This window comes from Triturus cristatus, chromosome 4_1 (assembly GCF_964204655.1).
Source record: "Triturus cristatus chromosome 4_1, aTriCri1.1, whole genome shotgun sequence".
Classification (NCBI taxonomy): Eukaryota; Metazoa; Chordata; class Amphibia; order Caudata; family Salamandridae; genus Triturus; species Triturus cristatus.
The window spans coordinates 324,652,795-324,666,015 of record NC_140585.1 but is presented as its reverse complement, the minus strand read 5'-3'; the positions used below and the strand labels follow the sequence as shown (position 1 = coordinate 324,666,015).

The following is a 13,221-nucleotide window of genomic DNA, read 5'->3' as shown; positions in this document are numbered from 1 at the left end:
AGAAAGTCCTACCGCCCAGTGTTCTCTCACTTGTCCCAATAAAAAACACTTTCCCACTTATGTGGCTGGGCCTAGTGCCCCACCAACAGGTAAGAGCAATCCAAGGTCAATGAGAGTCTCTGCATAGAAAATGCCCTCTGAATCACATACCAGTACAGGTACCAATGAATTCAGAGATGTACAAAAAATGTATTGCATTCTACAGCCCACATACAAAGAAGAATAAGCCTCCAAGAATAGCTTTGTGCAGGAAGGTAGCCACTTCAGCCTCTGGCTAACCTAATTGGGTGTGATAGTATTTTGTTCTCTTTCACAAGAAGCACATTGACACTAGGCCTGGGCTAAAATTTTGTTCCGTTCGCGGAAATTGCGATAATTTGACATTTTTGCGTTCCGCGGAAAGCGCGAAAATGTCAAAATTTCCGCATTCCTCAGCTTTGCGATAATTTGGTTCTTGCTCGCGCTGTAAAATAATACATTCTCGCGTGCGCGCGATCGCCTTACCTGAATCCATGCGTTCGCCGACAAGTTTTCTTGATCCTGTCGCGTTCTCCATGAGATGTTGTATTGTTTTTAGCCATTTGCGCTGTCTCGCGACAGTTCGTGCCCGCAGTGTTGTCATGCGTCGCAAGATCACGTCTTTCTTCTCGCGATCATGCACCGCGAGACAACTGAAAACAAGATGGCCGCGCCCGCGAGCAACCTCATGGGTAAGTTGGCGAGCCGCAACCATGCAGAAAATCTCGCGAACATGCAGGAAAAAAACTTCCGCATCTTCGCGATATTTCCGCGTGTTTGCGATAATTTTTAACATTTTTGCGATTATTTGCGAAAGTGGATTTCGCAAATTCCGCCCACCCCTGATTGACACACAAAGAAGATCTTTTCAGTACTAGGGACTATGACAATGGGAGATGGCGAGAATCTGATAGCTCCTCCCCCGATAAATCTCTACAAAAACCAAAACAATGACAAACAAAAGAAGTCAAAGATAAACAAAAGAAGTCAAAGATAAAAGGCTTGCAGCACATGTGAAATTTATGGCATTCCAATGCTTGTTTAACCTTTGATCCATTTGAGCTAGAAACAGCTTTTATTCAGAAATCTGTAAATTATGCACACAATTGTGAATAGCAACATCTATAATTATCCATATACACTTCAGTCACATAATCACATATATTCACTGGCCCTAATGTAGAGATGTTCCTTCTGTTGGTGTGGGATATAAGAGTATTGTTTCAGTGCATAATCAATCTGCTAAGAGACAATCCTGTAATATCCTTACCTGTAACAGTCATTGTTGTACTTATTATAACTTCCCAAAGCTGTAAGACAGCCGATGCATAGGGTACATGAGAAAAATATCTGTGTTCCAGCATCCAACCATACCTGCAGGTGTGAGATGAAACCAAGAAATCAAACATCATGGTTGCTGGCTTCCTTTTATTAAAACATACTTCAATACACGAATTGTGCTTGTACTTCAACGATTTTAAAGTAATTCTTTGTGATCACTTAATAATAACCAAAAAAGGATTCTTAAAAATGATGAAGTTTCCCCACATTAAATAGTTAGGCAGATGCAGTAGAAAATCAGGGCAGGGTGTTAAACTGAAAGTGATTTCATTGAAAATGATCACTCACATTTTCCCCTTTTGCAATTAAATAATTCTGGTATAGGTGGAATGATGCTTTGGTCTCTCACAGATCTCGAAACCGATTCCTGCCCTATAGAAGTCAGTTTCAAGTCTATATGGGGCTCAAAGTAATCTGACATATTTAGTCAGGTCATTCATCTTAATCTCCTTACATTTTCACCCAACTCTGCAGTTTTAAGGATGTTATTACAGCTCAGTATTACTTTCAGGTCAGCTGTGAGATCAGAGTGCAGGTGCCTCATGGGCATTTTGTGCTTAGGGGCTGTGGTTGGCATAAATGGATCTCTGCCAATGCTGACTTTTTTGTGCATGCCTACAAGGAGCTTTACTTTTGCCTTGCACTTTGATTGCAATCTGACATATTTTGACACATAAGTACTCACTTGTCATGAGTGATATGATATGTGAGGTCAAAAGCAGTGCATTAAGGATGTAAGTTATAGTTAGCTCAGGTAACTATAACTGCTGAATTTCTATGATTTTGTACAAGTGAAATCTGAGCCTAACTATAACATCCCTGTTACCTTTGTTTTTTTAGTGAATTTCAAAGGTTTTTAAAAAATCTATTTCCTAATTATAACAACTCTGTAACCATCATTTTTTTCAGTGAGTTATTCTCTAACTATAATGTCTACCTTTGAGAGTGGGTGTGTAAGTGCGAGCTAGAAAAGTACAAAGTATTTTGCCATTTCTGCGGCAAAGTCTTTAAGCATAGCATTAACACAGTAACATCCATGCGGAGCGGTGAAATGACGAAAGTGTTTTACCATTCCAGACACAGTATTACAGCTTTGGATTGGTAAATGACCATGGAGCCTGGAATTACTTAAAACAACCCCTGACACGTGTTTAGCTATCATAACAGTGAAACACGTGTCTGGGGTTGCTTTTGTTCATTCACATGTTCATTCATTCACCCAAATCACCCTTTGCTGAATTCTGAATTTTTGCCAATGTTTCAAAATGTATAGCTTTTTGGGTTCACCAATATATGTCCCCTCTGTTCCCACCACAAAATGCAAATGAGGTTACAAACGTAGGAAAATTGGGGAACCATTTAGCATAAAAAGATTTTTTGGGGGGAAAGTTGCTTTTTCCTGTAAGCTGGGAGGAGGCTGATCATAGCGGAGCAGTTTTTTATGGAAAAAATACAATTTCTTGCACACTCCTGTTTTCCCTTTTTTAAAAAAAATATTTTGCAATATTTTGGCACTTTTCTTGGTTCTCATGTGGAAAGCACATGATGCAAATTTGGCCTGGGTACCTTTTGTAAAAGTTTTGTTATGAAGGTTTAAGTGCAAAGTGCCCCAACATCCAAGCAGAGGTAACCTCAGCAGTTGAGTGGTTAAGGCTAGCAATGAGAGACGTAGTACTACATTTATTTAATCTGCCAGAGTATTAAAGCCTCTCTAGAAAATAAAGATTAGGATGACCCAACATAATCGAGCTGGTCTCCTTTCAGGAGCATTTTGAAAGATTTTGTTCTGTGGTGGCAGTCTATAGCTGAGGAAAAAGGTGAGACTTGCCAGAGAGAGTGGAATAATCTAACAGTTACAATGTAATATTCCACTGATGATAATACCATAAATACATCTAAAGAGATCGATACCAAGTGTACAACAGTTGGCTCCTCCTGACTTTTGTGGGGAGAGTCCATGAGTGTAATCAAGTATTCCATGGGATAGAGGACAACACAATAAAAACATCAATGTCAAACTAATATAGCAGGAGCACAATATGGCCTAGGTGAGAGGGAAGTTGCTTTTCACCCCGGGGCTTTGGTTCTGTACACTCGACATTTGGATTATCTGTTTGCCTGCGATCGTCCTTGATTTTATACTGACGCTTTTTAATTCTTTTACTCCATTTTAATTTATTGTTGGTGTATTTCCACAGTGTGCTAGCATTAGAAATTGGTTCCGCTTACCCGCACTCTCATTGCAGCCGACACTAGCTGGAAGGCATACGTCTCGCTCAGTCGCCATCTTGGGTCTGGCGTGCTTGAGCACCTGGGGTATTAGGGGAACTCTCTATAAAACATGCGCGCTGCGCGAACACCATCGCCTAGGTGAGAGGGAAGTTGCTTTTCACCCCGAGGCTTTGGTTCTGTACACTCGACATTTGGCTTATCTGTTTGCCTGCGATTGTCCTTGATTTTATACTGACGCTTTTTAATTCTTTTATTCCATTTTAATTTATTGTTGGTGTATTTCCACAGTGTGCTAGCATTAGAAATTGGTTCCGCTTACCCGCACTCTCATTGCAGCCGACACTAGCTGGAAGGCATACGTCTCGCTCAGCCGCCATCTTGGGTCAGGTGTGCTTGAGCACCTGGGGATATTAGGGGAACTCTCTATAAAACATGCGCGCTGCACGAACTCCATCGCCTAGGTGAGAGGGAAGTTGCTTTTCACCCCGGGGCTTTGGTTCTGTACACTCGACATTTGGCTTATCTGTTTGCCTCGATCGTCCTTGATTTTATATTGACGCTTTTTAAGGCAAGCCCATCTGCGCCCGTTCGCGCCTCGGTCGCGGTCAGGACGCGCGGTGCGGCCCAGGGGCATGTTGTGCGCAGGGTGTGGAATAGAGAAGAATTATTTCTTATTGCCGAGTCCCTGACTAGATGTCGTCATGTGTAGTCAGTGCTGGATAATATTGATAAGATCTGCCCCTGCTGTAAGTTTGGTTTCGTGCCTTTAGGGGACTTCCTTAGCCTTCCCCTGCGTATCTCTCCTCCCCCTTTGACCGTCTATACTATTAATGCTGCCCTGATCAATGCTCGCTCCATGGTTAAGCACGCATTGGATATATTTGAGCTTTTGGTTGATAGTCGGCTTGATCTTTTATTTATTACCGAAACCTGGCTTAATGAGTTCTCCGCCCCGACTATCTCCGTGGCCATTCCTATGGGCTTTAAAATTGCCAGGATGGACCGAAAAATAGGAAGGGGGGGGGTGGGGTTGCGGTGATCTATAGAGAATGTTGGGTTTTTACACAGTTGAATTGTCAGGAAGTGGTGAAAAGTGAAGCTCTTGATTTTTCCCTCTCTATTTCCCCTCACTTTTTGCTGGGTGGCACACTAATCTATTGGCCCCCTGGGGCGCCCAGCTCATTTCTTAAGATGCTGGATGAAGTTGTTGCACAGAGATCCCTAAAATATTCCAACTACATTTTGCTGGGTGATCTTAATATTCACCTCGATTGTAGGGAAGCTCCTAAGACATTTTCTTTTCTGGAATCATTGGACTTTGCCCAATTAACTCAGTGGATCAAAACCCCTACACACAGTGGAGGGCATATTATAGATGGGATCTGTTCTAATTTCCCTTTACTAGTGTCTGATCCTTTTCCTGTTACTTGGACGGATCATTTTTTAATTCCTTTTCTTGGTCTACTCAATCATCCTCCGTTTCCTCGAATGTACTAGTGGGCAGACCACCCCCTCGTATTGAACCTGAGGTATTTCGGAAGATTTTAGCTGACACCCGTTTGGATTTGCCAGGGAATCTTTCTGAAGCTGTAGATGGATTTAAGCTTTGGCTGTCAGCTGCAGCGGAGAAATTTGTCATTCCTCCTGACCGTAAAAGAGCTAGAAAGTCGCCATCCCAACCTTGGTTCTCCAATGAACTTAAGTTGCGAAAATCTGTCTGTAAAAAGTTGGAACGGACATGGAGACAGGCTTATAGTCCTCCAGCTAAATTAGCTCTTAGAAATGCTCAGAAAGTATACCACGCTATGGTAAAGACGGCCAAGGGGGTTTACTTTGTGGAGCGTATTGCACAATCTAAAAATAACTCTAAAGAAATTTTCTCAATTGTGCAGAGTTTTCTGGATCCTAGAGCTGAATGTAGGCCCCTACCAGGCTCAAATGACTGGTGTGAAAAACTTTCAGCTTTTTTCTGCAATAAAATTAAATCCATTCAGGATGGGTTGGGGCCCTCTAGCCAGCTTCTGGTGACACAACCGTTTCCCATGGGGGCTAAGGCAATTATAGTTGGTCCTTTTTTGACCACTTTTTCGGTTATATCCCTCTCCGACACTCTGTCGATACTTAAATCACTGAAGTCAGGCTCCCCTACTGATCCTTGCCGTGCTAGGCTTCTAGCAGCGGTGGCTGATACAGTTAACCCGGAAATTAACAATATGGTGAATCTGTCTCTTCAGACCGCCACGATTCCATTTGAGTGGAAGCAAGCAAAGCTCCTTCCATTATTGAAAAAACCCTCTCTTGACCCTGTATGTCCTGCCACCTATCGTCCTATTTCCCTTCTTCCGGCTGTGGCTAAGATCTGTGAGAAAGCTGCCCATAAACAACTCTCTGAGTTTGTTGTGATCTCTGGGGCTCTCCACCCTGCCCAGTCAGGTTTTAAAGCTGCTCATAGTACCGAGACAGCTCTGGTCGAGGTGACTGAGGCGATTATAGACTGCCTGGATGCCGGCGGCAAAGCAGCACTTGTGCTTTTAGATCTCTCGGCCCGCATTTGACACTGTGCCACATCAACAACTTCTGGCACGGTTGTCCCATATTGGCATCTTAGGGCAGGTATGGAAGTGGATCGAATCGTTCCTTGCCAATAGATCGCAACAAGTGTGGTTGCTGCCTTTTTCTTCGACCCCGCGCACCTTGGATACGGGGGTCCCGCAGGGTTCTACACTTAGCCCTCTTCTTTTTAATGTTTACATGACTCCCTTGGTTTATTTAGCTGAGGAGCTGAGTGCGAAAAGTATAGTCTACACTGATGATACCCAGCTCCTCTTTACATGGAGTAAAACGGATTTCTCTCCTACTATTGCCAGGACATGCCTTGCAGAGGTTTTTAAATGGCTAGCTAAGGCCCAATTAAAGTGTAACGAGGAGAAATCGGAAGTGCTTCTTTATGGGGCCTTTCCCTCTAATTTTAGGGAAGAGATTTGCCCTGTTGGCTTTCCTCTTCCGAGTGCCTCGGGCTATCCAGCAAAAAACCTGGGGATCTGGTTTGGCCAGGATTTGAGATTCAATACCCAGATCAGCAAACTGGCGGGGCGTGTTTTGGGATGTTCAAACGACTTATGAAGTTCCTGCCGCTACTTCCTAAAGATGCCAAGGAAATGGTTACACAGGCACTTATTCTGTCCAGGCTGGATTATGCTAATGCAATGTATTTTGGACTTCCGGCCTACCAATTGAAAAGGTTACAGATCGTACAGAATACAACGGCTAGAACGTTACTGGGCTTGCCAGTTGGATCCAGTGCCAGACAGAACCTTCGTACACTCCACTGGCTCCCGGTTGAACAGCGAGTCCGGTTTAAGGCCTTGGTTTTGGTACATGGTGCGCTCTATCAGACTGGGCCTTTGTACCTCAGAAGGCGTTTTGTGTTTTATGAGCCTTCCCAGCAGCTTCGCTCGAAGGGTCAATGCCTCGCGGCGGTCCCTAGGTTCCGCCAGTTGAGGCTAGGTGTCTGCTCTCTCTCGGTGAAGGCGGCCAGGGATTGGAACACCTTGCCCTTTGAGTTATGGAGCATGGATAATCCTAGGCTATTTAAAAAACAATTAAAAACTTTACTCTTCCACTAAATGCCTTTTGGGCAGGAGTGCTCGGTGGTTCTTAAGCATGCCTTCTTCTTTGGCTATTTGGCTCCCGCGCCGGGACACTTTTTTAGTATCTGTGCCCGTTATAAAATGAGGCTAACATAACATAACATATGGCAACACAACATATTGATGTAATATAAGTAACAACAAAACTGAACCAAACTACAGCAAAATCGCACAAACTCAGCTTATTAACAGCGAAATAGGACACCATAACATCTCAACAGTACTTCTAGACAATACCAAAAACATAGCACAAAATAAAACATTAAAACATATCATTGCCAAACCACAATAAAGATACATCAATTCAAAAACACAACTGACAACACAGCATAATGATGCAAAATGGAAGAAACACTATCCCCCCTTACAAGTCCTATGGTTCTAACCCACTGTCATTTTTTTCTCACTCTCTCTCTCTTTTTTACCAACTTTTACACTCACACCCCCTCTGTCTTTTTCACTTTCTTAACCCCTTCAGAAACCCATGAATTGTATCCGATTTGCTATTTTGTATCACAAACTGGCAAATCGTGGTTCGTGTGATATTTGTTTGACTCATAAATCATGTGCTGTTTCATCCTATTTTTCCATGGATGTTATTAGAGTTTTCCACATTTCAGGATCTCCCCACACTATACTTGAAATCAGAATTTTCTCCAATGGTACAACACCATTGCAGTGGAAATATTTTTCCACACTACAAACGCCATACATTGGAATTGTTTAATGATTTTCAAGATGGCTAAAAAAAGTTCTCTAGAGCCCTCCTGGTGTGTTCAGTGGTCCACGCTCACTTGTGTATGCTGAGGCCCTGATTCACAAAGGGCATCCACACATGGGTGGAGGCCCTGCAGTCAAGGGGGGGGGGGGGGTGGCGCACTTGTGTCTGGACCTCCGCATTGCAGTTTCTCATTCTGGAGGTCCCGCCATGAGTGCAGGTTCCCCACAATGACTGTGGTGCCTCCGCCACGAGTGTGAGGCTATGTGGCTGCAATGCTTACGCTAAAGAAGCCATGCAAGTGGAATCAAGAAAACTATGGGGCATATTTACATCGAAGTTAGCCTTCCTGGCTTAACGCCGCACTCTGCCACTTCAGAAACGCAGGGCTGCACCATATTTATAACAATATGGTGCAGCCTTGTGCTTCCCCCGGCCCCCCACTTAGCACCCTAGCACCAATGCAGGCACCCTTGCACCATAGGATGTCTCCACTGAGGGGAAGATGGTTTTTGTGCGGGAAGTTTTCACTTCCTGCACATTAACAATCTTTAAACGACGTTTTCTAACTTTTATGTGTGCTGTTTAATGCAGCACACAAAGAAGTTGCAAAATGTCATTTTATTTGGATTGTTTATGTGTAGGAAGGGTTAACTTCCTGCACATAAAAAAACAATGGCAAGTTGCTGCTCCTATGTGTGCTGCACAATGCAGCACATATGGAAGCAGCAAAAAAGAGGAGAAATAAAGCATTTCTCCTCGTTTCGCCTGTTTAAGACCTGGTTTTCCCTGGTCTTAATTTTGGTGCTGCCTCATATTTACGCCCCACTTGTAAATAGGGGGAAGCGTCAAAATCAATGGGTGTTGTGGTGGAACATCCACCGCAACACCCATTGCCCTCCCCGTTCACGCTAAGTACAGCGCAAAGGTGCCTTATTTACAAGGCAGCGTTAAGCCACGTTAAGTGGCTTAACGCTGCCTGGTACATAATGCAAAGCCCCTATAGGCACAACAACGTCACTAAAAGTGACATTGTGGTGGCGATAGGTGCTTGTAAATATGCCCCTATGTTAACCAAATCACCATGGGACTCTCTTGAGACTTGCAATGGTGGTGACCACCTAGGGGTATAACTTCCTGGTGTTTCACAGTGCTACTTGCTCGGCAATCGTATAGTTAACTGCACATATCAGAACTGCACTGTCAGCTTTATTATTGTTGATCATTTTATTAAAATGGGACATTTTGTTAGACTGACTGTGTTGTCCCTATTTAAAGTTATCAAAGCCCATGTTTTTAGAGAGTTATTCTAGCTAGACATTAAAGAGTAATGATTTGGGGCCATATGTAGGTAATTTCTATTTACCGATTCCTAAATACCGAATTTTACCGATTCGGTATTTAAGAATCGGTAAATAGAATGTAGGTAAAAAAATCGGTAAATGTTACCTATTCGGTAATATTCGGTATTACTGACTCGGTATTAACCGAATCGGTAATAAGGAATACCTTCCTATTCATTCCTATGGGCCTGGAGGCCCATAGGAATGAATGGGAAGCCATTGACTATTACCGATTCGGTAAATACCGATTCGGTAATAGGGGGAGCATATTCAAGGGTGGCAGGGTGTCACATTGACACCCTGTTGCACCCCTGAATCGTGCATGTGTGCACATTTGGCGCACATACAAGGGCATGTATGTCTGCCACATGGCATTTCTAGAAAAGCGCAAATTTGCTTTTTAAAAGGTATTCAGTATTTACCACCAACCTGTTGTTGGTGGTTAATAACGAATCCTTAAAACAAAAAAGCACTCACTTGAGTGCTCCCTACATAGGATTTAAGGAGTCGGTAATTTACCGATTCGGTATTTTACCGATTCCTTAAAATACCGATTCGGTAAATTACCGAATCTTTAAAACCTGCCTCCTACATTAGAAAGGGCTAAATACCGGTCGGTAACGGGAAAATTACCGATTTTCGGCCGTTACCGTCCGGTATTTCGCTATCTACATATGGCCCTTGGTCTCTAAATTTGTATCTAGTATTGGAGTCATTGTGCTAAGGATTATGAACTCTAAACCTGGAGACGGCATTTTAAGATCACAAACACTTTCATTCCTTATCACAAGAGGGTCTAAAGAACCTTTATTATTACAGACTTTGCTCATATCTTCCTAAATAGTACTACGTTTGCATATAGTATAAAGGTGTCACAGGTAATCAGCTCAGTTAGTAGTGAGAAGTGTAAATGCATGCAAAAGACCAATAGGAAAAAACTAAATTGTTTGCTCTTTGTACTTGCCTTGATACGTGCACATATTTAGAGACACAAATAATCAAAGCAGTTTGTTCTGTCTGTAACTTATCATATATCAAGCCAGGGTCTGTGTATAAGCATTGATAGGATGAGGAGAAGTCTGAGATGAGATCGGGAGAAACAGATGCACTAAATAGGAGCATTAGAGACAACCAGGCAGTACACAACATGAAAATCAGGGAATAGTTGACATATGTTTTTGAGAGCACAAGACAGCTTTTATTGTCTAAAAAGGAGAAAGTGCGAACAGTCAAGGAAAACTCACAGATGGAGTCAGGCAGACATGCCTCTGCCCCATGTGTGCTGGCAGGCAACAGCAGGTGGCCAGGAATATATGGCCTTCTCAGTAGCTGGAATGTTATGCTGTTATTTACTGCACATTTAATTTCTTTAAACTGGCACTCCCAAAACTGTTTCATATATTACTTCACATATTTAAGATTGTATTGGATCATCAGAGTGTGTTGCTCCTCCCTCGCTATTCTTATTGATGTGTATCTGGCAAAGTAAAGTTTGGGTAAAGTTAAGGTAACCAGTGCAATTCATGAGGTACTGCCAATGGTGGGCAAATGAATGCGCATTGTCCTGAGCGAAAGCCTAATACTAATGAGTACTCCTTATGCTACAGTTGATGGACTATGCATATATAGCCATGGCCTGGAAATAGAAGCCCCCTCAAAGCAGCTCTTTGCTACAAGACCTGCTCGAAGGGGCAACTGCAGAGATCATGCTTGGTGCACACTGTTAATACACCAGAGAAATGCACCACAACTGGGACACCTACCTAGAAAAACCCGCAGCTAAGTCAGACATCAGGCCTCCATGGGAGATAATACATCCCTCCACCTCCAGGACAATCTCGTCAAACGCCAGCTTCCCCCCACCCCTCCATGCCATGTGCATGTATGTTACACCCCCCTGTAGATTATCACAGATAGGTTACCACCCCATGCGTTTCACCAACATCCTTCCCCAGGCCACCAGGGCCTACCCCTGCTGGTGGACAAGCACTAGCCTCAGTGGAGGTATACTGCTTCTATCTATAGATTAGTGGTAGTGGGCTAATAACAAATGGTGCATACAGAGATTGCACCCGCTAGTTAGACTGTGCTATCTGAGGACGACATTCTGGATGGACATTGGGAATATATTGTACATTGTATTGTTATATAGAGTTGTTCCTCAACACTGACTGTTGGCATCTTCACCTTAATGCATCTGTAATCGTTGTACATCCTTATCACTACACTCAAAATGTATGCTCCATGCGTATGCCTTTAATAATATTAATAAAGAACTATTTGTAAAAAAAAAATAACTATAATTCACAAACTTGATTTATAAGTCGATGAAGGAATATATATATACATATATATGCACATACGTATACATATATATCCATCCATATGTTGTGACATGCTCCTGCAGTTCCATCTTGTTCCATCTTGCACTGGCCTGTGAACACGGGCGGGGCGCCCGAAACCCGTTAATTTGACATAGGAAGGCCCACTGGGGCAAAAACACTGTTTGTAATTTGTGATTGGATGGATCAAACCCACTAACAGGGTGAATAATTGTTTTGCAGGGCTACGGTTATCAGTATGCTTTGCAACTTACCAGTGGCCCACAGAGGGCAGGATTACTATTTAAATGGTATTCACTGTTGTGACATGCTCCTGCTGTTCCATCATGCACTGGCCTGTGAACAACGGCGGGGAGCCCAAAATGCGTTAGGCCTGAAGGAGAATTTTCTGGTGCATTGATGAGTCTGCTGTCACAGGAGAACCTGAATGTGAGTGCAGTTTCTTTCAAGGACAAGTTTTTGATGAATATATATATTTGGAAAATTTCGCGAGGATTCATCAACCGGCGCCAGACTTATTGGGAATAGAATGTTGCGGATTTCCTATGGAAAATAGGTCCTAACTATAACTACCTACTGGCGACTGCCAGTAGGTAATATATATATATATATATATATATATATATATATATATATATATATATATATTATCTACATATTATCTACTGGCGGTCGCCAGTAGATAGTTATAGTTAGGACCGAGTTCCCATATGAAATCTGAAAATTCTATTTTGAATAACTTTGGCGCCGGTTGACTTATGTTCGTGAAATTTTCAAAACTAATGGGGCGCTCCGCTCAGCTCCTACCCTAAAAGTCTCGGGGTGATTCGTCAAGCGGGGGCTGAGAAAAAAGGGGGGTCCCAAAACGAGTTTTCCCCATGCATTTTCCCGTAGGACCTTTAGTCGAAGGTACAGCCCGAACGGCTGAACAGAATTACTTGAAATTTGGCAAAGAGGTAGTCCTCAGGTCAGGCATGTGCCTTTTGCATATATGGTGTAAATCCGTTCAGTAGTTCCTGAGAAAATCAAAAGTAAAATCATATACATATCTGGGCGGAGCCTAACCACACATCTCATTGTGAGATCTGATTGGCTGTCAGCACTTCATCCAAGAAGTGTTGGCAGCCATCTTGGGACCAATATACATGATAGCACCTCATTAAAAAGCATTGCAGTTAATAGAATGTTTTAAGACTTTAGTTACATTATAAATCATTTGTTGATGGTACCATACACATTTTAGGAATTGTGGTATGTTCTAAGGTGATTTTCCCTTGTGAAAAAGCCTTCTGCTGGGATATCATGAATCATCTTTGAGAGAAAACTATTTTCACATGCTTTTCCCACAGAGGTTTGGAAGGTGATCTATAAGCTAAACTGAGAGCATATTTTCTGTAAATTCACATTATCTTTCTCAGTCGTGTGAGAATGAAGTCTGACATTCTCAGTAAAACATGTACATCCAACAAGGGCAGAGACTGTCAGTTGATTCCTTTGTGTTCTACTGCAGCTTCCCAGAGTGTTCCAAAGAACAGCTAGAGCGCTAACAGTCTTACTTATGACAAAGGTATGGCACA

General features: G+C 42.7%; 1 protein-coding gene across 6 annotated transcripts in view; it reads right to left on the bottom strand.

Annotated features, from left to right (window-relative positions):
* LOC146854878 (sodium- and chloride-dependent GABA transporter 2-like) overlaps nt 1–13,221 on the bottom strand; it is a 1,159,405-nt gene that overhangs the window by 208,356 nt on the left and 937,828 nt on the right. For all 6 annotated transcript variants that reach the window (XM_085652286.1, XM_085652283.1, XM_085652284.1 and 3 more), the window contains one exon: nt 1,289–1,392. In XM_085652286.1, the coding sequence (XP_085508412.1) occupies nt 1,289–1,392 (104 nt within the window). The remainder of the gene's footprint in view (nt 1–1,288; nt 1,393–13,221) is intronic.